The 27,380-nt window shown below is 41.3% G+C and overlaps 3 protein-coding genes across 12 annotated transcripts in view; 2 read left to right on the top strand and 1 right to left on the bottom strand.

Moving 5' to 3' along the window:
• LOC146473421 (uncharacterized) overlaps nt 1–22,856 on the top strand; it is a 47,794-nt gene extending 24,938 nt beyond the window's left edge. For 9 of the 10 annotated variants that reach the window (XM_085118082.1, XM_085118083.1, XM_085118088.1 and 6 more), the window contains 17 exons: nt 822–958; nt 1,726–1,861; nt 2,100–2,240; nt 2,761–2,889; nt 3,637–3,768; nt 4,407–4,592; nt 5,281–5,412; nt 6,525–6,668; nt 7,701–7,838; nt 8,603–8,740; nt 9,534–9,566; nt 10,351–10,476; nt 11,050–11,133; nt 16,854–17,012; nt 17,097–17,194; nt 19,089–19,233; nt 19,738–22,856. In XM_085118082.1, the coding sequence (XP_084974208.1) occupies nt 822–958; nt 1,726–1,861; nt 2,100–2,240; nt 2,761–2,889; nt 3,637–3,768; nt 4,407–4,592; nt 5,281–5,412; nt 6,525–6,668; nt 7,701–7,838; nt 8,603–8,740; nt 9,534–9,566; nt 10,351–10,476; nt 11,050–11,133; nt 16,854–17,012; nt 17,097–17,194; nt 19,089–19,233; nt 19,738–19,784 (2,105 nt within the window). In that variant the 3' untranslated portion in view covers nt 19,785–22,856. Of the gene's footprint in view, nt 1–821; nt 959–1,708; nt 1,862–2,099; nt 2,241–2,760; nt 2,890–3,636; nt 3,769–4,406; nt 4,593–5,280; nt 5,413–6,524; nt 6,669–7,700; nt 7,839–8,602; nt 8,741–9,533; nt 9,567–10,350; nt 10,477–11,049; nt 11,134–16,853; nt 17,013–17,096; nt 17,195–19,088; nt 19,234–19,737 lie in introns of all 10 variants that reach the window. The other variant, XM_085118087.1, reaches the window with a different exon arrangement.
• Nucleotides 22,857–24,436: 1,580 nt separating this feature from the next.
• LOC146473420 (uncharacterized) lies at nt 24,437–25,328 on the bottom strand. Its single transcript, XM_085118363.1, has one exon. It carries the CDS (start codon nt 25,086–25,088, stop codon nt 24,510–24,512), a length of 579 nt encoding a protein of 192 aa, XP_084974489.1. The 5' UTR covers nt 25,089–25,328; the 3' UTR covers nt 24,437–24,509.
• Nucleotides 25,329–26,999: 1,671 nt separating this feature from the next.
• The window catches only part of LOC146473419 (homocysteine-responsive endoplasmic reticulum-resident ubiquitin-like domain member 2 protein), an 11,733-nt gene continuing 11,352 nt past the window's right edge, over nt 27,000–27,380 (top strand). Inside the window, exons 1-2 of the mRNA XM_085118081.1 lie at nt 27,000–27,233; nt 27,339–27,380. The exon at nt 27,339–27,380 is cut by the window's right edge and continues 36 nt beyond it. Coding sequence (XP_084974207.1) covers nt 27,087–27,233; nt 27,339–27,380 — 189 coding nt within the window. The 5' untranslated portion in view covers nt 27,000–27,086. The remainder of the gene's footprint in view (nt 27,234–27,338) is intronic.

Genomic DNA, 27,380 nt, shown 5'->3' with positions numbered 1-27,380 from the left:
TCGATGCTCTCATGTAGTTGTTAAGGCGGCGCAATGTGCTTGCACTTCGTTCGTATGCCAATGATATAGATTATATAGAAAAGGATTTAAAAAATAAAAAGTATTGGAAAATATACGTACTTTGAGTTGGTTACAAATGAGATAAGTAAACCTTGAAATCTGTATAAGCTGGCTTATTTTAGCGGACCTTTTCTGGCAGTGGGGGGGGGTTCGTCCGACCCTCCCGAACCACCCCAGCCTACGGGCCTGGATAGTTTTGCGCGTTTTACAACTTTGCGGAGAAGCACATTTTACCAAGGGTTATGGTACTCCTCCCCCGCCCCGCCCCCCCCCCCCCCCCCCCTTCCGAAAAAAAAGATTGGGCGTACCAATGAATTTTTCAGAGGTAATTGAGATTCAGTTTGCTTAGTATTTTACAGCTTTCTAGAAATATTGTTGCTTACTTATCTCTAAAAAATGCACTGTTACTCCCCGTAACTACTATGTAATACATTATACGTTTGTCCACCCTTTAAGAGTCAAGGGCAATGAAAATATTTAAAGTGGACACAATTTCCATGTTTTCTTTTGGAAAATTTCATAAAAATCCAGCAGCACTAGAAAGTACAACTGGGAAACTTTCAGTCAAATGGTCTCACTCAAAAGTTAGAAACTGATAACTCAAGATCATTAACCTGAGTATTAGAACTTCCTAAGGGGAGAGGGAGGGCCCCCTACTCTCCTCCCCCTCCGAAAAACTGATACTCAGGCTACATGATCATGCTGGAAGAGAAAGTGGCTAAACTAAGCATTCTAACGACATAACTGGTGTTCTCTTTCAGCTAAAACAAACAATACCAGTCATGAAGCTCTGAAGAGACAAAGGCGAGCCGTTAGGGTAACCGAGACAGGGGGCCTAGTAACCATTAGAGGACAAGTTTCAACTTCAACAGACCAAGGTAATGTCACACGCCATTTTGTTCTTCGCACAACGCTTCCGGGAACTCGAACTCGGAACGCTTATTGAATCTTCTGAAAGGTCCAAACGTTTACGATTGAAGCATTATGCTTGCTTGGAATCTTCCGCTATTATCTTTCGAAATTGAAATGTTCGGAAAAATAATTGAAGATGTTTGGATGGGTTTTGGACAATCTTTGAGATAGAATGAAAGGTTGCTTGGAAATGTGCGATTTCTTTTATTAATGTTCCATTACAATCGATATAGAGTCGAACTGTCGGAGAGGAAGAGGGGCATCATTCAGGGGCATGTTACAAGTTACTAAGTTCTGTCATACCTCACACAAGACGCAGGCGAACAACTCCTTGAGCCATTTATACTGGAAGTTCATAGCAAGACTGTTCTTAGGCAGTTACGGCCTTGGGTGAAACACCACGTAGCGCAGTCTAGTTCATTTGGCGTAGTCGGATTTTGTAATCGATTCAACGGTGCCTTTAGAGCCTTTAGTAACTGAGTGCCCTAATCTCACTTGACTTGAGAGTGTCACAGTATCAGTTCCATTTTAGACTCAGGCTTTGGTGTGTGAGTGATCGCGGTTAAGAGGAAACTGCGATCAGGTCCAGTTTATGTCCTCTACCGGCTTTACCGAAAAGAAACGACAGCGAAGCCTGGTCGTTAGTTAGGTTTAGAGTCTCGGTGTGTGTCGGGGAATCAGCTTTGCCACAACGCCTTATGTTACCGTCTCCTGTTCACATGTTACATTTCTACAGCGGAACCTAAGAAAAAGAAGAAGACTGAAGTCGACCCAAACTGCCGCGACACGAGAAGAGCATGCGCCTACTGGGCTCAGAAAGGTTTCTGTGAGTCACGTCGGGATTTTATGCTGACGGATTGCAAGCGAAGCTGTAATGCTTGTGATACAGGTAATGCTAAAATTAGTTTATCACTTTGTTTTGCCTAATTCAGTTTTTACAAACCTTGAAATATATTACGAATTAGGCACAAGTAGTCTGAACGATCCGCAGTTTCGTACCAGTGCCTCGACAATAAGTTTGAACGCCACTCTGTTTTCTTGTTAAAACCTGAGGGTTTGTTCGATTTAAGAGGTTGACAGTTGTTATGCTTTTTTTCTTATTACTATTTGTTTTTTTTTTGTGATAGAAAAAAAGGTAGAGAAAGCCAAGCCTGAGACCGAATGTGCAGACGACAAACCAGCCTGCCCCATGTGGGCTAAACACGGCTACTGTGAGAGAAGACCAGATATTATGCACATCAAATGCAAGAAAAGCTGCCGAATTTGCAGTAAGTAAGGCTGGCAAAAAAATGTGTCTTTTAAAGATCGGTAACCCGGGGCAAGAGATCATCAGGCTTTCCTGAGGGGTGTTACTTGAAGCAAAATAGCATTATTCCCTTATTCTATTTGTTGTTGTTTTGAATTGGTATGAAATAGGATGGATTAATCCTTATTTCCCACATTCACTATTATACAAAAGTATTGGAAACAAAATTACGGCAAATTTGGGCGACAAAATGGCGACCTATAACTTCAAACGTAATTTCAGTAAAAGTTAACCTTTATCTCGGGGCTCCATCTTCTACGTTTTTGGGAAATTTCGTGGAGGAAGGCGAACGTTCCAGGCTGTAAGTTTTCGTTTGCACTAATCTGCGAACGTTTGTTCGTAGGAAACGAAACTTGTGCAGGCTGAACGAACGTTCGCCTGCTTTACGTGATATATTGTCACTGTCTAATCTAATGCTTTCTTGTTCAGTTTCCCTCAGTTGTTTAGTTCATGAGTATAAAACGTTCATTTTCCATTATCAGATGATGACAGATGCGATGACCGGGATCCAAGGTGCCGCGCCTGGGCGAGGTGGAAGTACTGCACTCATGAACGATACAAGCATGTTATGATGCAGGCGTGCAGGAGAAGTTGTGCATTTTGCGTGGCCGGTAAGACAAATAATGATTTCCTTTGTTGATTTCTATATCTTATATCATCTTTCATTGTGGCGTAGTCTAACATGCCAGCCTTTTCCTTCCCCTTACGTCCAGAAATCCTCCTAATCCAGAATTTGGGTACTTTACATAAGACAGACCTTTTTGTCATTTTCATACGACTTCATGTTTGACAGAATTGTTTGTGTTTTAGTAAGAATTTCGGGTAGGGGACACCTTGTGATGCTTATCATACAGTTCACGCATCTCATTAGTGTGTATTTCTGGACATATCTCATTTGGGTGGGTTGTTCCCTTAGATAAGAAACTCCCCTTCTCATTGTCTTTCCCTACCCATGTGTCAGATGGGTACCGGCCGACCGTAAGTGAAACCAGGAGCCCATGATTAGGATGAAACCCAGAAAAATGCTGGGGTGGGGAGGGTGGGGATCCTGTTATGAAAGAGTATCCCATCCAGGTGAGCTGGCAACTGAGTAGACCGGATAGTAATGTTCCTGGTTGCGTTTTGCCAGTTGTAAGCCACAAGGCTCAACCTTTACATTTTACAATGGAACAATTATCAATAAAAACGAAGACGTTTTAAGGCATGATTGTATTTATGACGGCTCTTTAAACAAACGCCGCACCTAGTGAGTTACTCCTAGCTGACACCTACCGCGTGTCACTCCACTGTTTGCCTGATGGTGTTAATTCTGGATGCTGTAATGAGACATTGATCCAATCACTTACTTTTCACTTCAGAAACCCACGACTGTAAGGACAAGGTGCCATCTCGTTGCCCGAGACTAAAAGAAGAGGGGTATTGCAAATCCACCAAACCTAACGTACGGCTCAACATGAGAAATATGTGCGCTTTGACATGCAACTTTTGCCGTAAGTAGTGTCAATAGCCTCTTAACTGAAAACGAACCAGAGAATGTCCACTCTGTGTCCGTCCCCATTCTTCCCCTTTCCCCACTCCTCCACACTTCGCTTGACACTTCACTGAAAGAGGATATCCCAAGGCAAATAAAAGCAGTCGGTATTTCATCCTATTCTAGACTTCGTAGCCTTATCTACGTCACTGATAATTTCTCGGGGAGGACAGAGAATGTGGGTTCCTCTAGAAAAAAAAAGGTTAAATTTCACGGTAACGGGTGGCATCCAGACTTGTGCGTCAGGAATGGACAGTCACACTCAATGAAAACTAAAAGTTTCTGGTCGTGTGTTTTTTTGGTCCGTTTTATCACAATTCTGATTCTAAAACAATATTGCGCAAAGAAAAAGCTTCAAATCCTAACAGCTTTCTTAGAGTGAAAGTGGTATGTAGTAGACGGCAGTAGACAAAACTTTCTTTTACGTTAACGAGGGACAAAACTACAGTCTTATATCATTAGCTGGCCGTCAGCATCATGTTTGCCTCACAAATGACTTTCACGCAGCCTTTTTAATACGTTTTCCCAAACTCCGACGATCATTCCAGGCAAAATCCAAAAATAATCAAAGTGACAGTTTGCTGGTTTCAATCCTAGGAAAAATAAAGCAAACCGCGGAAGTGGCGAGACCTACCATTAGGCCTCCCTGTGTGGACACGTTCAAAGGGTGCTTCGGTTGGTCCAGGCTTGGTTATTGTTCATCTAACTCAAAAGGTGGCTTTATGAGCGAATACTGCAAACGAAGCTGCAACCTGTGTGCCTCAATTGACCCAGAATACACAAGTATGTAAAGTTTTGTGAAAAACTTGAAGTTAATTATTGTGGGTAGTGCACTGTATAGTGCTCTACCCACCATGTCGTCAGGCATTTAAGAGTGAGTGAGTGAGTGAGGGAGGGAGGGAGGGAGGGAGGGAGGGAGGGAGTGAGTGAGTGAGTGAGTGAGTGAGTGAGTGAGTGAGTGAGTGAGTGAGGGAGGGAGGGAGGGAGGGAGGGAGGGAGTGAGTGAGTGAGTGAGTGAGTGAGTGAGTGAGGGAGGGAGGGAGGGAGGGAGTGAGTGGGTGAGTGAGTGTCCGTAAACAAACAGGTCCACAGCGCGTACACAGCAGTACACACATGTACGAAATGCGTACCTATTCTTTTTTATTTGTGAAACATGTACAGGTACTGAGGATGAAAGATTATATAGAAGAACAGATTCTCGCAGTTATCTAGTACGTAACCAGACTGTTGCGAAAAAACCTGAGCGCTGCATCGGCATTGCAGACGTCATGGATTCAAATCCCTTTAAAGCCTGAATTGTTTTCAGGGCTTTTCGCAACAGCTAGCCGGTCTGGTTTCGTAGATACCTGCAAAAATCTTTTCTTTTTTATAATATTTATTATTTTTATTATTTACATTTCTACATGAGAAGCGACTATCTAATGATTTTCGTAAATGCTAAAAAACTAAGGTTGATCGTTTTTTCACTCAGGTGACAAGTGCTTGGACAATGACATCGGCTGTGAATCCCTGAAAAAGCGCGGGTATTGTGAATCAGAAGAATATAAAAATTACATGGAATTCAACTGCAAGAGAACTTGCAATCTGTGCCGAAGGAGAATAGGTGAGAGTCAGTCTATGGTGATTATGGAAAGAAAAAAATGTATAAACTGAGTGAGCCATAATCTCATGGACATCGAGGCAGAAAAATATCTAGTGCTTAATAGCGAGACAAGAACGCGTAAAAGTCGTGTATTTAAAAATAGAATACCTACAATTAAATCAGCAAGGTGACGTTTTTAAGTTTTCTTTTTTTCCTAGATCCATATGTGAATGGAATTCTTGCAAAGTTTGAAAACTATGTTAAAAATTATTTAAATAAGTTATGTAAACTAGTAAATAGGATTTAATGTTATTTTTCTTATATTTATATACGCGTTTCTTTTTTTCTTTTATCGAGTTACTTGTTATGTAATCTATTTTTAAGAAAAGTTAGTGTGATGTTTCACGACTTAACCGACTTAATTAAATGTAGATATAGATGTAGAAGATATAGTATTCAGCATACCACGAGCAAGAGACAAGGAATAAACCTGAGTCCCTGACGGTGCCCGGCAGGGGTCGGAAGTTCTGAATAAATTAAAGAGGTACAGAAAGAGGTCATGCGTACAGAAAGACTTGCGGTATTCTAATCGACGGCAAATAACCTCACAACATATGTGAAAGAAAAGTAACTTATTTAATGCCAATAACACGGAGAGTGCTTGTGCAACCTCACCGAGCCAGAGGCTCATGATAAAGTCATTGTCAAGCACTAAGTGCTTGACAATAATCCAGATCCAATTGGAATTTGGAGATGTTGTTTTTTTGAGAAGAGGGTAAAACTGGAGTGCCAGGAAAAAACCTCTGATCTCGGAGCAAGGACGAGAACCAACAACAAACTCAACCCAGATATGACGCCGAGTTCGGGAATCGAACCCGGGCCACGCTGGTGGGAGGCGAGTGCTTTCAATACTGCGCCACCACTGCGTCATTCCTGCTCCCTTCTAAGAAAAGAAAGAAGTATAGCGTTATTTCTTACTTTGTCATGTTCAGTAACAAAACATGGTAAATGTAGGGAAGAAGAGAATAAAGCGAGTGGAGACTATAATGACATATACCTGTGTATGTTGCACTGGGAATCATCTTACGTACGATCAGTATAATGCTGTTTTTGCTCTCAATTCATCTCTCTAGCAATGCCTTCAACGTGTTATGACAAGCAAAGGCTATGTAAAAACTGGGCCGCTCGCGGTGACTGTCACATCAAAGCTTTGTACATGATAGTACACTGCCCACGGACCTGCAAGATATGTCAACGTGGAATTTATGACATAAGCAGTAAGTCATTAGTTTTTCTATAACTTGGAATTAATTTTCCATGGAGACCAAAGGAGGAAATAATTCACCTTTCAATTCCGATATTGATGGAATATATTATTGTTAAACGTAAAACCCCACCACACTAAAAAAACACACCCAAAAAAATCGGTACAGCTTTAGAGAATGCGATTATGAAAATGAAAAAGTGTTATCTATGAGAATGCTTCTTTATTCACTGAAGAGCCCTTCCGGGTTTCTTTAGATTTCTCCGGTGATGTTCACTCCTAAACGTTTAAAACCTATGTAAGAGTGAGAAAATACAAAGCAAGGTTTCTCGTCTATGAAACAACACGACGGCCGAGAATAGGAGTCGAACACTGAACCGATCAAACTCAACACTATACTTCACTGCGCCTTCTCATAGAAAAAAAGTTAGGGACCATGTATTGTCGAGGATAGTTTTTTTTGTTACTTCGTGGTTCTAACAGTTGCATGATGATATACAGAATCAGCTATGAAAGGTTTGTAATCTACCCTATGGATAGATTTGTATATACGGTCATTTATTTTTGACATCTTCGTCTATTGCTCTTAAAGATCAATGTTGCCGTCTTTGATCCTTTACTCAAATTGTTTTATTGTCATCATTTTCCATTTTCCAGCGTTTATTGTTTTGCACTATTTACATATTATGATAACAGTCTAACTATGAACAACACAATACATTACAAGCTAAAGAAAAGAAAAAAAAAAGGTACACAAATGATGAAGAGGTAAAATGTGCGGGGTAGCTTAGGCTTTCGGGTTGGTCACTGCCACGTGCAATTAACTGGCGTAGATATCAGTTACACATAACTATACAAGAAACGAAAACAAAATAAAAGTGCAAAATGAATTTACGGATATTACTTATATACATTTTACATATAGGAACAATAGAACACGATAGAGAATAATAAATAGGCTATGGGCAAAATGCAAAACAAATAACTCTTATTTTCATGAGTTATAAATGTTTACATGATGTCTTACTATGGTTACTTCGTTTAGGTTCCTTTCGTCATAAAGATAAGCCTTGCTTCGACAAGCACGCCAAATGCTCCGAGTGGACGGAAGCCGGTTACTGTGATATTTATTCCAACTTCATGTTCAAGAAATGCCCGCTTAGCTGTGAAGCCTGTTACCCAAGTAAGCCACTTAATTCTTTCAATACGGATCTCATACGAGTTCTAATTTTGAACATACTACACACGTTTCCAGAATCCTTGTTCTTGTTATTTTCTGTTCAGTTGCTGAAAAGTATTTAAAAAGATCTAGGTCTTCAGGAACAAGTGTGACATGACATGTTCTGGGGCATGCGCACTGAAAAGTCAAACTCGTAGGTCCTGATTGTTGACAAGTTTTACCGGTTACACAGCACACGTGAAACAAGGGTTGACAAAATTTAACAAGTAAGGTGTAACCTAACATGCAATACAAAGCTCTTGGCTAATTTCTTTTCAGTTTCCACGTTACAGTCTCTAACAAATTGAATGCACTGTGTAAGATTTTGACGAAAGATAAAAGGAGGACAGAGCACATTTGATTCATTTTGCTTGCATTTTGCCAATGCGCAAATTACATTGCGCATGCTCAACATATTATAATAAGGATTGGGCACAGCGTGTGATTGATTGTATTACATTATGGTGGTCCATGCCACATCTCAGTTCCTTAAGTTCCTTCTTTTACACAATACACAACACACCATTGGCTGCCTCTCATCTCCTTTATACTTAGCAAGACCGCATCGTGCATCCAAGCAACAGACCCACCTCACTTGGTCAATGAGTCTCAAGAACGATTCCTTCGTTTCGTTTTCGATTTGTACCATTTGTAAAATCATGACAATCCAATCTAGAATTCCATAATCTAGTTTACGGCTTATGTTTACTGTTCTTATTCACTTCCAGAAAGTAAATTAGCGAAGCCGTGCACGAACAAGATGGATGACGCTAACTGCGAGCACTGGGCGGGACTGGGCATGTGCCAGAACAGAGCTGATATGATGATTGAAAACTGTCAACGTGCCTGTAATTCATGTCCTAAAGGTAAGAGACTCGTAGTGCTACCGAGCAATGAGTTGGCTATGAGTGCTTGACCTCAACCTGAAATAAATTCCCTTTGGGATGTGCAATCAAACTCGCTATCACTACAATTCTAGTTGGCATGGGGTAGTTACCTTATAATGTTTGTTCTTTTAGTTGTGTTTAAATGCTTCAAAATTCGTTTCACCTTCAAATGATAACCTGTTGCGTTCCCTTCATGATTTGGAAGAACAGGGAAGTAGTTGAGGTCATACCATGCTTTCAGCATGTCAATGGCGCTTTTGAAGGCCTGTGACATAATCCAAGATGATGGAATTTTGCATGTTATCACTTTTTACAAAGAGAAAATAAGGGGACAGAGAGGGAGACCCCCAGTATAGCCCTTGGGATATGTGAATTTGACTTAAGTTATTTTTAGACGTCGTGAAAACGGAGGTCCAGGGATGTCTGCAAACGTATCTAGACACCTGGAAATGCCACTTAGGAAAGCCATACTGAATATTCAACAGCGGCCATTACACAATGCGATGTTGGCACGCTCTGATGACTTCCCATGACGTCACACTGACCGTTTAGGGACGTCTTAGGAAACCGACTTTCGTTGAAACGATGTCTAAAAATAAATGAAGTGAAATTCACATATTCCAGCCATCACCCCTAGTTTCTTCTCTGTCCCTTTATTTTCTCTTGTTTTTTACACGAAAACGTTTTCTGTTCAGACGATGCACTTTATTTATTCTGAGTTTGTAGAACATGAAGTTCCTGCTTTCAGTGCGTATTTTTGCTTGTTTTTCAGAGGAAGTAAAAATCCGACCAGCTCAGCCAAAGGGTAAGAGAATGTCACTCACATATACTATAATACTTCTTTACATATTGCTCTCAAAATGATCACAATTACGAATCGCATATACCAGCAATTATTATTATGATTAGCATAAGGCCGTCCAGTTTTTTCTTGGGTCTAGCAGGGGGTGGGGGGGGGAAGGGGGGGTGGGGAAGGCGGACCACCACCTTAGGCTTAGAGAAAGTAAGGTTTGTACGGCAGGAAGGGGGGGGGGGGGGGGGCGTGGGGAAGGCGGACCACCACCTTAGGCTTAGAGAAAGTAAGGTTTGTACGGCAGGAAACGTTTTTAATTCTAGCTGAAAATTCTTTCATTCCGGATTCCCCGAACCGGTTCATCTTACACGACGTTCTGGATCCGCCTTTGACGTTTGTACCGAAACCTACAGCAAGCCCTTATAGTCAATGACAGTGTTCGTGTAGAAATAGCAAGAGTGCTACAGAAACAGATACTAGACACTGACAGCTTGAGACAAACTTAATTCACCGTACCGAAAAAGATGGTGACTGGTACATCTACCCATAATTCTTAGCATACGAAAACCCTGAAAATGCTCATAAAAACGCAAAGAAAAGTTCTCAAAACTTCACGTCCAGCATACACAATGTTATTATTGCAGGCCGGGACGAATTGCACCAATAATATGGCTTTTCTATGTGCCTATTGGCTGCGTTAGGTTCGCAAGGTACTGTTGTATAATGTACGGCCGCCCTCTGTATCTTTTGTTCGCAGCCTGTTATTCTCTTGATATCGTGTCTTTTTTCGTTGTAGGTATTAAGTGTGATGCGCCTTGTAAAAAGTGGCTTGAGCGAGGGCAGTGTACCACTAAATGGAGAAGGCGTTGCTTAAGAACCTGTTTGGCTCTAGGCTGTGACGATGAGCCAGTTAGACCAGAAGGTGAGAGAAATGGCTGTAAAGACAGTAGGCAGTGTCTTTCTCTGATAATCAAGAGAAGCAAAAACACTGAATTTCTTCAATTAAGCGGGAAGTTGAGAAAGAAAGCTGAAAATAGCTTCAAAAAACATCTACCAGAGAGGAGTTTCTGTTTGAAATAGTAGGAGCCTCGAGATAGCCCATGACCGTTCGAGATTGCGGCAGTCTACTGCCGTTTTTTCGTCATTTTCAAGGTTAAAGGGATAGGCCTTATACTTTGTAAAACTATTTCTTTTAAGACGTAAATAAAAGATAAACCCTTCCTCTTCAAAAGCTCGCTCTTGGGTTTCTTAACTTATGGCTTCGGAAATCTGGAAAGCAAGTTTTATCAACGCTGTTCTGTTAATATCGGCCCTTTCTTCTCTTGTTCTGGGCTTCTCAAGGCGCGCTCGCATTTAAATTTGCCCTTTTCGGTGGTTGTGAATAATTAATGATGTCCAGGCATTCTGCCCGATGGTTTTTTCCATTTAAGCGATCTTGGGAATGAAGGACATGAAATGTTTAACATTATATTAACTTTTCTCTCTACCCGGCCAGGAACCTGTTCTGAGCCCATGGGTATCGGGTGGAACTACACTCTGCCAGATAGCGCGTTTAACGCATCTTCAAGTTTGTTCTCAGGTTGGTGGATAAAATCAAGTATTAGGGGCCTTAAGCAGCGACGACGACGACGTCAACAAGAACGTCAGAAAACAATAGTTTTAATTAGCAAAACACTGGCTCTGCACGTGCGTTATACACTTTGGTACATTTCTTTGTCGTCCTCTGCAAAACAACAACGCGAGATGGCCAAATTTAAGGTTTTATGGAGAACGTGAACGCATGATGATTAATTTTCCTTTCTCTTTCTGAACTTTAAAGGCGCCCCTACGATGTAGCTCCTCGATAGTTCGGCTGCATTGCACAAACTGAGAGAGTATAAATCATCGCGAATTTATTTAGAAGACGCGAAGGTAATTTTTTAAGTTTCGTCTTCGTCGTCGTCGTCGTTGTCTCTGCTTAAGGTCCCTAACATGTTTTGAGGACAACCACTCTCCACGTGATTCGCTTAAATGAATTATCACTATGAATTTGCGTCCCGGAGTAGTGATCTTTCTTTTCCTATAAAGTTGTGTAACGCCCATATATTTGAAGCGACGAGAACTACTGCCTTGGCATAAAATGGATGACATATACCATGAATTTGCGTCCCGGAGTAGTGATCTTTCTTCTCCTATAAAATTGTGTAACGCCCATATATTTGAAGTGACGAAAAGAACAACTGTCTTGGTATAAAATGGATGACATGTACGGCTCTAAGTAAAGTATTATTTAACCATGGTTAGATGGATCGATAACGGGTGCTTTCAATCTGCCATTGCATTCACGAGAACCACGTCTTTCCAAAGAACCGTACACAGTTAAAAAGTCTTTTCGTTTGGGAATGTTGCTTCTTCAATTGATTTTAATTTAGACGTTATTGCTGGCGGAATTTTGAGATTTCCGATCTCCGATGCTACGGCTAGTGCGCCTATGCGCTCTGGGATTTATAGAATAAACCGATCAAAGCTTTTAAAATATGATAACATTTTTGTGGCCAGGCCCCTTGGCAATATGAGATCGTACCGCTTTGGAATTTCTTGAAACAAGGCAAATGTTTGACGCCACAGTGGCACTTTCTGATATCGCGCGCACGGATTTTTACGATCCATGGTGCGCGCAATGTGATGAGTCGGTTTGGGGGGCGGTTTGGCCCTAGTTAAATTCTCATTCCTAATTACTAGGCGATCAAGGTGAACCATCGAGGAGGTGGTTGATATAGTAAGATTTCCTGTGCACGCCGACATTTAACAATTATTCACCGAAGTGGAGGTGAAATACTGATGGAAAAGGTGGGTGGAAGCATTTGCAGTCCCTAACATTGAGGCCAATACCATTACCCGCATACTTGCTGATGAAATCCTAGGACGCCATAGGGCACCACGGAGGCTTATATCCGATAGAGGTGCAAATTTCCTTTCCAGTCTCGTCCGTGAAGTTTGTTTTCTGATGAATACGCACAAGGTCTTCACCACAAGCTACCATCCTCAATGTGATGGCCTGGTTGAGCGGTTCAATGGCACCATGGCTCAGTGCATCTCACACTATGTAGACAGCAAACAGAAAAATTGGGACATGTATCTCAACGCAATCCTTTTTGCCTTCCGTACCAGTCTAAACGAAATAACCGGAGAATCCCCCTTCTTTATGTTATACGGACGGGAACCAATCTACCTGCTGGATTGTTCACTATTACCTCCAAAAGAGATGTCCGCCTCAGTGGCCGAACACCGAGCCCGGGTAGTAGAACATATCGAGATTGCCCGGCGTATTTCTGCCCAAAACATCCAGAGAGCTCAACAACGAATGAAAGACCTCCATGACCATTTTGCTGCACCTACGCAGTTTCAGCTTGGTGATCGCGTGTGGGTCTACTGCCCTAAAAACAGAAAGGGTGTTTCTCGCAAGCATCATGGCCCATATCGCATTGTGGAATTTCTCTCCCCAGTTCATTGTGTCCTGCGTGCCACTGATAATCAACGAGTCTCCACAACTGTCCATGTTTCCCGACGCAAGCATTTCATTGACCCTGCGGATCGCCTTACTTCCAGAAATTGAAGTTGTTGACCCTTATTAGGCCGACGAGGATCTCCCAGCAGATAGTTTTCTCCAGGACAGTTTGGACTCATTCCCCCAGACCTCACCACCCTCCTTACCAGGGAATGACCCTGTCTCGTAAGATCCTGTACAAGCTGATGTGACTCCTACGCATGCAGAGACTTCTCCAATTGCACCTGCACCCGCCAGTTTGCCACAAAATCCTCCAGCCTTTGAAGATGCCTTAGATCCCACTGGCAGAATGGATACCACAGATGCAGAGTAGAGCTCTGATTCTGCTCCGATTTACCAGGCTGAACGCATTGTATGTCACCGGATGCGGAATGGCACCCCACAATTTCTTATCAAGTGGTTGGAATTTCCTGCTAGTCACAACACTTGGGAACCTCGTGAGAATCTCTTAGATGGCCGATTGCTCAAAGATTATTTCAGAGGAAATCCCACTGCACAACGTCGTCTTCACGATGATCCGGGCTACAGGCCTTGCATTGCAGCTTTATCTTACTGTTCCCATCAAGAACCTTACTTTATTATGGCGTTACAGTCCACAGCAAGAAAACCGGTCGCCCCAGTTCCCGCCGTTCCACCCTTTTTCCGCCAAATTGGCAAGTTACAGGAGGAGCCTCTACTCCATGTAGACCTACAGTGTCCAGCAGTAACACTGCCGAGGCCCGGATTGATGGAGCAACACCGCTGTCTGCTTGGCCCAAGCCACTTCATATAGTTCTACACAGTATGTCTGCGGCTCCTGACTCACACCCAGTCCTTTACCCGCTCCGAAACCCCGCACGTGACCAGCTGATGGTGTCCAGTTCTTCACGCAGCCCGGTCTGCCCTACCCTGTCTCAGACTCCTGGAAACGGTCCCACGAGCCCCAAGCGTTTCAGAACTTTGGGAACTCATGGTTTCATTACCACTTTGGTCCTGCTTGAACATTGTCGCAGTCATTATTGATGGCTTTCAGCATGGCGAGATGCCCTTCTTTGTGAAAGCAGTGGCGTTCGCGTCCCTTCGTAATCAAGTCTACCGCCAGCGCCAGTTCGACACCACAGAATTACTGACACATAGCCAGGATGCCTTTTGGACCTACTGTTTCCAATCCCGGCTACATGGCTGGCCACTTCACTCAAGTGGCTTACCGCAGTGTGCGATGGACACTGCCCTATTTATCTATCTTCAGGATACCCTCCTGGACACGTTTGAGGACGGTTGTCTCGTTCCTCTCGCCATCACGCTGTGGACCAAGGGGCGGTATATCCGCGATCTGATCGCCACCTGGGTAAGTGATTTACCAGATCTGGCGATACCGATAATTGTACGGACTTTGGACGACATTGACTGTCCCCTGCGAGGGAACTGATTCCAGCCGACCGGCCTTTCATCGCTACCAAACGAAAAGCACTGGCGTACGCCTACTGGATGAAGAGACACCACCTGGGACGAGGAACCACTCGAGAGACTTGTCGTTAAGTACCAACACAACCCTGCACAAACTATCATTTCTAAAGGACTATATATAATTTTCCAACTTGCTCAACTCGTCCCACGACTCCTGTGGCGATTTCACGATTCCTTTTGTCGTCTCTCTCTGTTCGCTGCAGACGGCTCAAATTTGATGTCGGAGGAGTGTTGGGAGGGCATTAGCTACAACAGCGAGTTTGGTGTCGGTCGAGTTGAGAAAGTTGTACTGAAGCTCGCGTATGCGTTTAGCTTAAACCTAGGAATTTAGCTTTTGGCTGTGAATAACATTTGAGTTCGAAAATAGTTTCTATAAATAGTTTCAAATCGACGCTTTTGTTTAAAAATAGTCTTTTCAGGCTTCGTTGTCAGTTTTTGCCACGGAGTTGCTATTGGATTCGCTTCAACGATTACGCCGCTCCGATTACTTACATTCAGCTGCGGTCACCCGTAAATAGCGTTGTCCACATTATGCCGGCATAATTTTGAGCATAGTAGTGAGGAATCAGCATCGAGCATTATGCCAGCATAATAGTAAGAAAAATTCCCCAAAATATGTCAAAATATCGAAAATAAATAAATAGATTCCAAATTGGGCAAAAGCATGTAAGAAAGTCTTGCTTATCCAACCGTCGTCTGCAGCCTCGGAGAGGGTCTTCTCATTGCTAGAAAACTCCTTTCGGGACAACCAACCATGTGCTATGGAGGACTATATTGAAGGCTCCATCATGCTTCAGTATAACCAAAGATGATCACATAAAGAGAATACGTACATTATATGTTGTCTATATAATCCTCCTCAAAGCATATCAAGCGATCGCATTTTATTTTAGGCAAAAAAATGAGTGATCCGGGAAAAAATTCTGAGCATAATAGCCCGGGCATAATAGTGGAACTTTTTGAGCATAATAGTAAGATTTTTTTAGCATAAAGAATTAGCATAATAACGAAAATTGTGAGCATAATGTGGACAACCCTACCCGTAAAGGGAACTTGTCAATTAATTGCTTTGTTTTCATGCTTTGCGCTATTTGCTAAACAATAATCCTATAAGCCAACAGTACTTGTTCTCGTGGCACAACGAACTAACTATGTTAAGCGCTTTCCGGAACATTGAGTTACCACACAACTGTTCCTTGTGACCGTCTCTAAAAAAACCATTTTGTCAAATAATTACTTTACTTAGGTTAATCTATCTGCCTTAATTAGTTTCATTTAAAACTGCGCGGTGTCTATTCAACTTTATACTTTTCGCTTGAATTCAATACATTCCGAGTTATTTTTAGTCGAACCTTCGCACATCAATTGCTGTTAATTTGCTTTTCGGCGTCGCTCTCTTCACCGCAAAAGTCAGATCCAGAGTAAAGTATGAATGGTTTTGCTGATTCGTAGAATTCCAAATATGCAGTTTTTGTTAAAGGTGGTAAACTCTGTAATTAAACAGCGACGGTACGTGCTCGCTGACCTTGCAGTTCTATTCATACTTCGCTAGAACGTGCCTCAAGAACCTTTGCCGACTCTGCTGCTCTTGTAATTTATTGTTTTAAGGAATTTTCAATTTAGGTTACTTTTAAAAATAGCCTTAGCAACAATAGCTTCCAGATTTAAACATATATATTGTGGTTTACTTTCGCTACGATCAAACAAGTTGTGTATGCGCTTCTTTGTATTCAGCTGTTGTATTTCTTTTAGTTGAATAGCTGTTGGAATCATATATAACGTAGTCGGTTTGTACTGTTTTTCGATTACATTCGCGATTACTTCTGCAACAACCTGTCCGAGTGCTAGAAATAAACGCTGTTGGACCCAAGTCAAGTTTCTCTCATTGCTGTGTACCAGTTCGTGGTTGGATCCCGTACCTCAAGAGAGTGACGGCTCTTTTCCGCAAGCGAGTTGCCCGTTTGAGTCTAATTTCCCCCGTGGTCAGTTATTTCCAAACGCCAGAGAACCGGTCAGTAAATTTAAAGTCCATAGTTATCCAGACTAGGAAGTGGAAAAACCTTCCGTCACAAGCCAATCAGCGCGTGCGAAAAGCATTATTCACTTGTGTGGTATATAAAATCGATTATAGTTTAATTTCTACTGTTATGCTATCGCAGTTGTATTCACACGCGGCTTCCACCCTAGTCACATGTACGCATTGCGGGCGTATTTTTCTAGTTTGCGTGTTTACCGGTTTGCGTATGTCTATAGCCTCTACTTTCAGTAAAAACTGTATTAAATCTTGCCAAACGTTCCTGTTCTAGGTCATTGGGATTTCGGTGCTCACAATGCTCGACTGTACAAACAGGATGATCGCATCAGGAGTAGAATAGGAGGCTGGTGTGCGAGACAGAAGGACAACAACCAGTGGCTGCAAGTGGATCTCGGAAAGATAAAGTTTGTCACGGCTGTTGCCACACAAGGTACTGAAGACAGAAAAATCTAAATTTGAACTAAAATCCGATGCAAATCAGATTGATTTTTCTCTTGATTGCTCTACCCGGCAGGTCGTGACAAATACTTTGAGCATGTCAAGTCATATGGACTGGCTTTTAGTAAAGATGGACAGCGATGGAATCACTACAAAGAGAACGGACGGATAAGGGTAAGATTGAAGGCATATTAAAGGCAGGACGAGAGTCGAAACATTGTATTTCTATATATTCCATGCCATAGAGAATACAGCCAATCAGAAAGCTAAAAAACCCGTTGCATATTCTGCGGTATGCAACGGGTAGTATTCCACGAAAAAATCCCGGCCTCCCTCGCGGCCTACAAAGGCTTTTATTCACTTAATGAGTACCTATGTATATTTTTTTTTATCAAACTGATGTAGTTTCAACAAACATTGCCATTCTGTTGAATATTTTTTCACTGATTGTATTTGCTGTTAAAGCATTAAAGAGTGACGTTTTGTGTTAATTCAATGAGTGTCATGGGATAAATTAGTTATGCAATGCTTTTTCGTGGCATACCGTGAAATATCCCACTCGTGACTTGAGTTTTCTTTGTATACACACTCGCCTTAAGGCTCGTGTGTATACTTAGAAAAAAATCAAGTCACTCGTGGGATATTTCACGGTATACCACTCGAAAGCATTGCATAACTAGTATTTTCTCGTGTACATTCCGTGAGTTTGACATGTTAGTCCGAGAAAAATTAAAGTTTTTCACGAGTTTGGGTTGCCCTGAAAACGGAATGCGAACGGAATGCGGCATGTCCAACTGTTGATTTTGTTTAATTCATCTCATGAAAGAGTTGAAACGGATGGACATATGAAAAGAGGTTTTCCCGACATAAATACACCAATCTTATACTTTTTTCTACATAATATGACGGTATTCCCTGTCCAAGAAATAAGTAAGTAGTTATCACTGTAATCACATTTCCATTTGATAAGACTCTTACACACTAATGCGTTTTGGAGAACCTTCTTTTCTTTCCTGTAACTTATATTTCAATTAAAAAAACACCAAATACTACAAAGACGAAATTCAACAATTATTTACAAAGCTCATTAAATTATTTAGTACCCTGCTAATAGAGGCTTTTCGTTTTGCAAGCCAACTACGCGAAATGCCAGAGACGCGAAAACTTCGTACTTGCTAAAAAAAAAAAAACTTGTCATAAAGAAAGGCTCTGCTAGCAGGGTAGTTATTAAGAATTTACAATTGTAACTGGAAGGTCGTGGCTCGATTCTTGCTGGGGGCTCGGAAATTTTTTTCCGAGAATTTTCATCGTGTACTTGTTATCTATTTTATTTCCAGAACGAAGGATAGCCTTTAAAAATAATACCCAAAAGTAAATTGGCTACCTTAAAGAGATTCGAGTGCTGACGTTTCTAGCGTTAGCCCTTTGCTCTAACGTTCAAAACGTCAGCACTCGAATCTCTTCACGGTAGCCAATTTGCCTTTAGTTACCAACTCTGTTGATAAACCAAACATTCCTTTCTACTCCCCACCGACGCAGTACCTCGGTTTCTTTAGAAACTAACCCCTTATCCATTTTTTTAGAAATAAAAACATGGCGAAATGGCGAAATTTAAATTAAAATGGATTACACTGAGCGCCTAAAACACGGTTCCTGTCCTCTGGTGTGTGTGCTGTAGTGTTTCTATTTCTCTTTTCTGATTTTTTTTCTCGTTTGAACCTTCGTTTTCAGTGACTCAAAAACTGATGAAGAGCTCTATGTCCATACAAGTGTTTTCATATCGTTTTTCACAGTCCACACTAGAGAATGAAAAACGGATATCAAAAGACGCGTTTGCGTTCCCAATTTTAGGCCGATATATTTCTCCGTTTGCGTTCATTTCAGTATAGATGGTCGACAAAACGCATGAAAAAAAATGTACACTTTCAAACAAAAACGCATTAGTGAAAACGCCGGAGGCCTAAGTTTGAATGTGCAAAGTATGTTTAGAGACCAGTTCATCAAGTTTGTTGATTTATGAGCGAATTAATTATGATAACATTAATTGATTGTTGTCTCCGCCTCTTAGGTATTACCGGGAAACTGCGATAACTTCACTCCTGTGGTAAACAGGTTAATCCGGCCAATCCAGGCCAGGTTTGTCCGGTTTCATCCCAGAACTTATAACAACATATGCATGAGAGTAGAAATATACGGATGCAGCAGACATAAAGGTGAGAAAGTGGGTTTTGAATAGTCAGTGTTTAGAAACAGCGAATTGGCTACAATATCGAAAGTAATATCGTACCCAGAGCTCACTGTAGGGGAAGTATCACGCGAATTTGATGTCATTTCAAAACCCAAAAATGTTTCTCTGTCCACAGAAATTATCACTCCATTGCAATAAAATTGTTCACTGAAACGTTTTTCAAGTTCTGGCATTTTAATTTCAGTTCCAAAATGTGCTAGAATAGGTCACGAGTTGCTCCTTTCAAGAATGAGTTGATTTCTTTCCTCTCGTTCTTCTAGAATTATTTTGTAGCTAAGTAAAGATTTTATTTCACTATTTTTAACAAAAGAGTTCAAAAACCCCATGACACTTCCCCCTTTAACAGACATGTTTTGGCAGAAACTTCTGCCTTCTTCAGTGCAAATGTTACGGAAGGTTCAAATTTGAATGGCTTTTCCCGTTTGCCTGTCTATTTTTAAGTCATTTTATGATTATTATTTCCCATTAGGTTATGAAAAGAAGAAAGCACCTCCTCCAGTATATGGATTTTTTTAAAAAGTGAGAGATACAAAGACACCATCCAACAAAAGGCCCGGCAGTCTTATGCGGGTCTTATGCAAGTTATGCGCTTGCGCTTTGGGAGAGTTTTTGTTGGCCTTCAAGTTTAAGTTTTGGCGGGAAGAACGTGGAGAAAACATGGCGCGGGGCTGTATCCCCAGCTTGACACAGTTTTTGCTGCAGAACATTATAAAGCGAGCCGATAGCATTTTTTTTTTCTTCTTAACCAAAATGCGAGCCGCAAACGTTCGTCCACCTGGCTTGTAATTGTGAGCAGAGCTCATTATCGTTCCCAGAGCCCTCACGATTTTTTAAATTGTTGCGCGCTGACCAAAAGATCGTATGGTCTGGGAACGGGGATGAACAGAGCTCTGCAACCAGGGTTAAATCTCTTGTGCCTTTTTATAAAGGAGGTATAGAGAGAAAGTAAGTATAGATGAAATGGTAACTGGAAAACTATTCCGCGGCAAAAACAAAAGTTTACCATATACATGCGAAATGACGAACTGTTGCTGGCCATGGGAAGCTCGGAGTTTCTTTTTCCGAGTATGCCTGTTTCACTGACTGAAAAAGGTACATCCATCATTTATTTACCAGGGATAAAACGTAACATCACATTTCTTTCAAAATATTCCTTGTCGCTAGAAAATAGCTAATAAATTCAAAGAATAATATTGTTTTACCTCACGGAATCAATCCGAATACGATCTCTCAACCAACATTTATCGACTCCAGAATCGGAAATTCTTTTATTGTTTACCAAAGCGTACAAGCCTTGCAACCCGGAAAACGGCGGCACTTGCGCCGGGATTAAGAAATTTTAAATTAGCGCAGTTTTTAGTCATTATTATTTATGTTATTATTTATTTGTAAAGCTTGCACTATTTCGAAAATAGTGTAAGCTTAACAAAAAATATTTTGGAGCTTGGTTGTCATTGCAACCCCCAAAAAAGAAGCAAATAAATCAAGCGAAAAGCGATTGGTACAGTTGAGCGCGTTCTAATTTTCCTTCCCTTTTCCTTCATTGTTGTTTAACACTGTTTTCATCGCTATGAAACTTTCAAGATTATCACACATTCACTAGGGGCATTGTTCTGGGGACTACTCACTCCGAAAAATCTTGGAAACAAATTAGTTTCGTCGAGTGATTTGTTACGTACAAAAAATTTAGTTGCTGGGACCAAATTACCTGTGATTTATCCCACGAACTGAAACTGTTTCCGTGGACTTATCCGCTCAAGTTGTGCTTGTTTTATTGATTAGGTTCCTTCGACTAAATAGAAAAGTGCCTCAATCAAAGACCAAAGTCATTTGGACTGTTTGCGTAACAAGTTCGCTCGTGTGTATGCTCACAGGACTTGTGCCAGGGACACAGTCCTGTACTGTGATAGAAATTAAAGTGTAAATTAAAGTGTTAATTGAAAAAAAGGAGAACTGCCTCGAAATTATCGCGGCTTGTTAGCCTTGAAAAGGAAGTTCGAGTCGTCGAGATCAAAGAAAATTTTCACCTCCTCAGTCCGGATCAGATCACCGATGAAACCCGGATCTGTCCGCTACGTTTTTAGACTCTGGGGTAAATAAAATTTGTTGTTGTTGTTTTCTCGGCGTAGCTCAGTGAGAGCGTCGGGGAACTGATCTAGTGTTGCTGTGGGTTAAAATCCTGCCGAGGCCAAGTTGTTCAGTTTGATCTCGGTGAATCAAATTTCCTTCCCAAGGCAGTACCACTTGCTCATTTACACTTTAAGTTAACTTATTTTCTATCACATTTCACGGGTGCTACGCTAGTTGCTCACACACTTTGAATACCCTGTAACCTTTTCTCTCATTTAAACCGGCGCAACAGGGAACGAATCCCCGGAACGGATCCCCGCGATTGAGCCGACATCAGGTCAAATCTCGACCGTTCAGTTTGCAATGGGTTTCTGTATTTTTCAAGTCACGTTTTAAGAAATTAAATAAGCGTTAAGTTTAACGAGACAAAGGTTTAAAGCCGCAGGAGTTATTTCACACTATGGATATGTTAGCATCGCTAGTACATGAGTATATTATAGTCAGTACACTATAGTAGTGCATATATACATTTTTTAGATAATGGATAAGCATAGGTATCTGTTTGTTAATAACCATGGCATTTTGTTTTAAAATTTACCCCTGTAGGGTAGGAAGTTTAATATTTCGCTGCCATCCACAGGTGTGTGTCGCGCGCCTGTGGATTTCGAGAGAAACTCAAGCTCTCCCTCCACGTTTGCTTTATTTTGCCCTTGGCACGCGCGCGCGCTTATCAGTGGCATCTGAAAATTAGGGATCTTCAGATTTGACTATGAGTACGAGATTGAGTACGAGTACGACTTTTCAAATCTAGTTTGCGTGGTTTAGGTAACCACTTTACACACTAATCTTGTTTCTAGGGCCTCCTTATCTGCTGGTAAGGAGCAAGAGTTCTGGGGATGCGACTGGTTTGAAATTTGAAAGTCGTACTCGTACTCAATCTCGTTCTCGTACAACCATCTGAGGTCCCCTACTCAACCCTTGTGGGGTAAAGGCCGTGAGAAAAACGCGGGGTCTGGATATCAGTAATAGTGAACGTAGGTAGTCGTATAACACAAAAAAGCTACAGTTAAAAAGCTTTATTTATCTGAGGCGGAGTTTGTTTAATTTCTGGGGAGATAACTAGGTTATGGTTTCATTTATTAAGTGAATTTATTTACGCGCATTGTGGACAGTCAAGTGATGTAAGGAATTAGCTTATATTAAACTAAGCGTTCAGTAAATAATTTTTATTCTTATGATATGTATGAGATTTCAATCTTGTATCAAAGAATGTATACGTGCGAGAATATTAAGCTAACGCTTCCAAAGATGAATATTATTATCAAAGCGATATGTTTCTTCTCTTGACGGCCTTCAGATTATTATCACAACGCATTCGTGTAAAAGAAGGCTTTGTAGAAGTAACGATTCACTTCTTTACGTTTGTTTTAGTTAGTTAAAATTAAATTTGTCATTTTGTCTGAATGATGATGTTTAGTTTATTTGTGAGAGGAGCAGTCATCGTTTTTGTCCTCAGTGTATTGTCTTGTTTCTTTAAGTACAGTCTCTCTTTCAATTAAAGGTTACGCCTGGTTGACACTAGCGACAGAAGCGGAATCGGAGTCGGAATCACAAGAATCGCCTCACCTAGTGTGAATCAATATGACGGAAGTAGAAACGGAAGCCTCGCTTTCGTTCAAAATGACAATTTCTTTTCTAAATCTCGCGTAAAGAGATTGGGAATGAGCTATGTGATTGGTTGATTCTCCTGCTTGCGCTTACGATTCCGATCAAGTAGGTCACACTTGATCGCAAGCGACAGAATCAGAAGCAGAATCGGAAGAAAAAGGAACGTTCTTATCCTTCTGATTCCGATTCTGTCAAGCTTATGATGATTGCGATTCCGTCTCTGTTATTTAGTTCACACTGGAACGAGACGTTTCTTGCGCTTCCGATTCCGACTCCGTCGCTAGAGTGAACCAGCCCTTAAAATATTCCAGCTATTTCGCCCTTCCTCAGTGGAAGTAGTGTGATTTTCGTTGGAAACACCAAGAGTTATACTGAAGAAGGGCTAAGCCCGAAATGTCTGGCATTTTTTCAGATTTTTGGCACTTTTCCACCATTTAGTCACTTTTATAGCTAAAAGTAATGGTCGAGATGAATTTTCCAGATGAATTTGTCACTATAAATGTCGCTAATATTTGACCTACCGTATTAAGAAAACTGGAAATCAACGATTTCAAGTTCAGTTCTGGCTGTTTCTTGTTGCCTAAACTGCGCACGCGCTGTATTTGGAGTACAAGTTAGTTGACGCGCCAGATTACCGAGGAAAATTTATCACAACCCTTTCAACATCGAGATAATGCTACAAAAGGAATAAATATTTATAAGAACTGGTCGTAGTTTAATGAAACATCAAGTTCAAATCGATGCAAGAAACCCTTTCATAGAACGACAGAAGTGAAGGTACCCGCCTGGAAAGCAAAGGTTTGAAAACAGTCCCCCAAAAGTGGTGACGCAACTTACCACGGGCCATTTTTGGTGGCCAATCAGATTGTAGAACGTGACCGATTTTACGACGAGACGAGGCGAAACTCCACAAAACGTGAAAATCGAAAGGCGAGAATTGGCGAGTCGAACGTCAGACTCTAGCACGCCCACTCTCAGTATGTTGCTATCGACTCTCCTTCGCTCTTTTCGATCACTATACGCTTTCACTGAATCAGTTTAACTCTTGTAGACTTTAGTCATCTTGATTCTGGCCTACTACCTTTCCTTTGAAAATCTTTCTCTGGTCGAACATGTGATGAACGAGTAACTTAACCATAACCAAACCTATAACAATTATATTCCACTACGTCCCTCTTTGACGTCACAAATTGTCGTAAACATACGAGTCACCTAGTACCTCAAGCGCAGCTCTCACGCACTGCGATCTGCCTTAACCAAACCGTTACCACACATTCCTCAGTGGTATTTTGAAGCGTAGTTGCGTCCCAATTTGTGCTTAATAGTCTGCGATTAACTCCAACCAAACTTTTCTGTTTTAGAAAAATCCGCACGAAAAAAAATAAAAAAAATAAAATAAAAAAGCTGGATCAAAATACCTTCATCCACGATAAAATTCAATTTAATTTTTTTTAAAGGTCGTTGATAAATACTTAAATACTGACACATTTCTTTCATACTTAACTATTTGTGGTATAATCCAACGCAAGTGTCCCTGTGTTTTTCCCAGTCTTTCGTCTGGCACATTTCATCGCAGTATCTTGTAATTTTGCACGCTGCGCAAAAATATAAACTAACAGCTTCTTTCCTACAAGTGGCGCAATTTAGCGAAGGTGGAGTAACCAAATCCGAATTTCTTGACATTTCTATGGCCTGAGATTCACTAAAAGAAATTAGTTCGGTCACAGTATGGCTTTTACTTTCTTTACTAATATTTTCAAGCTGTTCAGTATTTTCTACCTTCCCTCTATGAGCAATGGCCTTCAACTTCACCTTGTGTTTGCGTCTGATGTCGTTAGCTTCCCTCCTTGCTAATCTGGAAATATCTGTGATAATTTCTCCAGTTTCACGCTTTATCCTTTTGCATTCGTTATCCGCATCGTTTTGTTCAATCTTAAACTTCTTTTGTATCTCTTTCCTCTGCTTACTTGCCAACTTCTCAGCCTCTTGTTCCACAGTTTCCTCAAATGAAGGAACCAGCTCTGCAATATTTCCTTTAAGTGTCCCTAACAATTCTTGAATTTCGTTTACGACTTTCTCCATGAGCTCCTACATGTAGCGCCGTTTTAGCTGAGAATGAAAATATTTTCTTTGAGCAATTGTTACCGGAATCGTATCTTTCTTAGTGGTAGTCGGTTTCTCTGCGCGTGCAAATGATACGTCATAATCACGTTATTCCAAATCAAACAGAACACCGCGCGTGGGAGTCATACACGCGCTTACCTTACAGGAAACAATAGGCTAGGTGGTAATTCATTTTATTCAGAAAGAAATCTTTTAATCAGAAGCACTTGTGGCCAACTCTGTGAATAGCTTGTGTATTTTAACCCGAAATAAAGGTGAAATACAGGGAAGTCTTTCGCGTGATGTGATAAATACTCGTATGTTGGCTCTCCAAGCTAGAACTACCAAACTAGCTGAACCACACAGCAAGTTGTGTGAAGATCAATAAAATGCAGCCAATAATTCCACCCTGAGTGATATAAATAAGCATTGTGGCTACTCGTGGTCTAACTTCCGCGCCCTATTGGTGTCCAATTACAGCTACCTAGCAAACATATCACTGTGCAAGACTTATCAAAAATAGAAGTCTTCATTATTCCGTAATCTACTTGCGAGCTTTGACCCCGGTCAAGCACAGGCAAATTAATAAACCATCTGGGCCAGTTTATTCTTAATCTCTTTATACAATTTTAACGCCCTTGGTCAAATTGTGCGTTGATTCCTGTTCTCGAGATTCTATACGTGTGTGCGGACCGGACGACAGAATAAATGGAGAAACTGAAGGAGTGCAGGCTGATTCATACTCCGTCATGGAGTCATTTGTTGGTTTGTTTTGAGGGCGAGGGGGATACGCGAAGCGCGTAAGGTGTTATGGGGTGAGAAAATCTTCCCAATAATCCCCCGCAAACCTTGTAAGTTCTCTTTAATTCTCAGGGCAGTCTAATGCATAAAAAAGGTCTCTGGACGAAGCGTTAAGAGTCATTGTCTGAGAAAACCAGGCAGAGGTGAAAGATGGGGGTCGGCCGATTTCCTTCAAACTTTCACCATTTAATGTCTGTCCGAAATGATAATGAATGATGCTATTTAGCGATTCTCTTGCTGTTGCGTTTCGTAGTTTGACCACCCCCCCTGGTTTTGACCCTTACTGACCCTGCAGTGCCACGCAAAATATATGCAGAATTTGAAGCTCAATAGAATATATTTCGCGTCATTTCTGGAGACTCATATCAATTGCCGCTAGCATTGTTTATAGTCTAAAAAACGTCAAATGGCGTAATTTCGCTATAAATTACATCATAATCTTGATCGTTTCCCTCTTCGACATCTTCGTCCTCGGGGTTGCCGGACATATCTGAAAATGCGCTCATTTCTGAATCGCTAGACATGTTTCCTTCCAAGCTCGCTCACTTCCCAGCAAGGCCCAACAAGGCACTTTGACAACGTAAACAAACCCGCGGCAACAAAGTGACGTCACAATTTGGTGAATTTGGAAAAATCTCGGCCCATTCCCCTGACCATGTTTTAGGGTAAAATAGCACGACTTTGAAGGCTTGTAAAATCGTCATTTTTCAGCCTAGAGTTCTCAAACTTCGGAAACCTGCATTTTTTAAAGTAACCTTTAAAACTAAATAAAAACAATTTTCGGTTCATAGGCACTTTAAGTCCGCGTGTAAAGTTACGGTTTATACCAAGAAATTTGTCCGTTTCCGGTGCCTTTCAGTTCGTCAATATCCCTGCAATGTAAGCTGAAAATTGTAGTTAAGCGAAGTGCGAGACAGCCAATTTACATACTGCTTCATGTTTCAATTTCCCATAGCCTAACCGTCAAAGTCCGCGGGGAAATTTATTTGACACGAGTTCCTGTGTAGCTGTACCAACTAGGAGAAGATGATGTCATAATTTACACAAATATTACGTAACAATCGCAACGAGTGACGAATCATGGGAATAGAGGGCCAACCAGTCTTTGCCACGACATCACGTGACGAATGTTGTGAGAAGAAGGCCAGCTCATCCGACATCAAGAAGAGCGAGGAGATGGCAAGTTTGGTTTTCGATTCGCCTGTAACTTTAGTTGTAAAGACTCCCAACCAAAAAGTGGACGATTTGAGAATAGACTGTGCCTTGGAGTGGTCGGTAGAGCAACTCAAACGACATCTTTCTAGCGTATATCCAACTAAACCGGTGAGGTTTTGACTTCCGTCTAGCGGTGTTTTCACTTACAGCTTGAGCCATTCTATGCTGTAAAACAGGTGAACTTTATACTGATTTAGTTGCTACTGTTTGTAGGAGAGCCGACACCAGAGACTTATCTATTCAGGACAGCTTCTC

Source organism: Pavona decussata, unplaced genomic scaffold (assembly GCF_977016875.1).
Source record: "Pavona decussata unplaced genomic scaffold, jaPavDecu1.1 SCAFFOLD_93, whole genome shotgun sequence".
NCBI lineage: Eukaryota > Metazoa > Cnidaria > Anthozoa > Scleractinia > Agariciidae > Pavona > Pavona decussata.
Note: the sequence above shows the minus strand (reverse complement) of the source record. Positions and strands in the feature narration are given on the sequence as shown.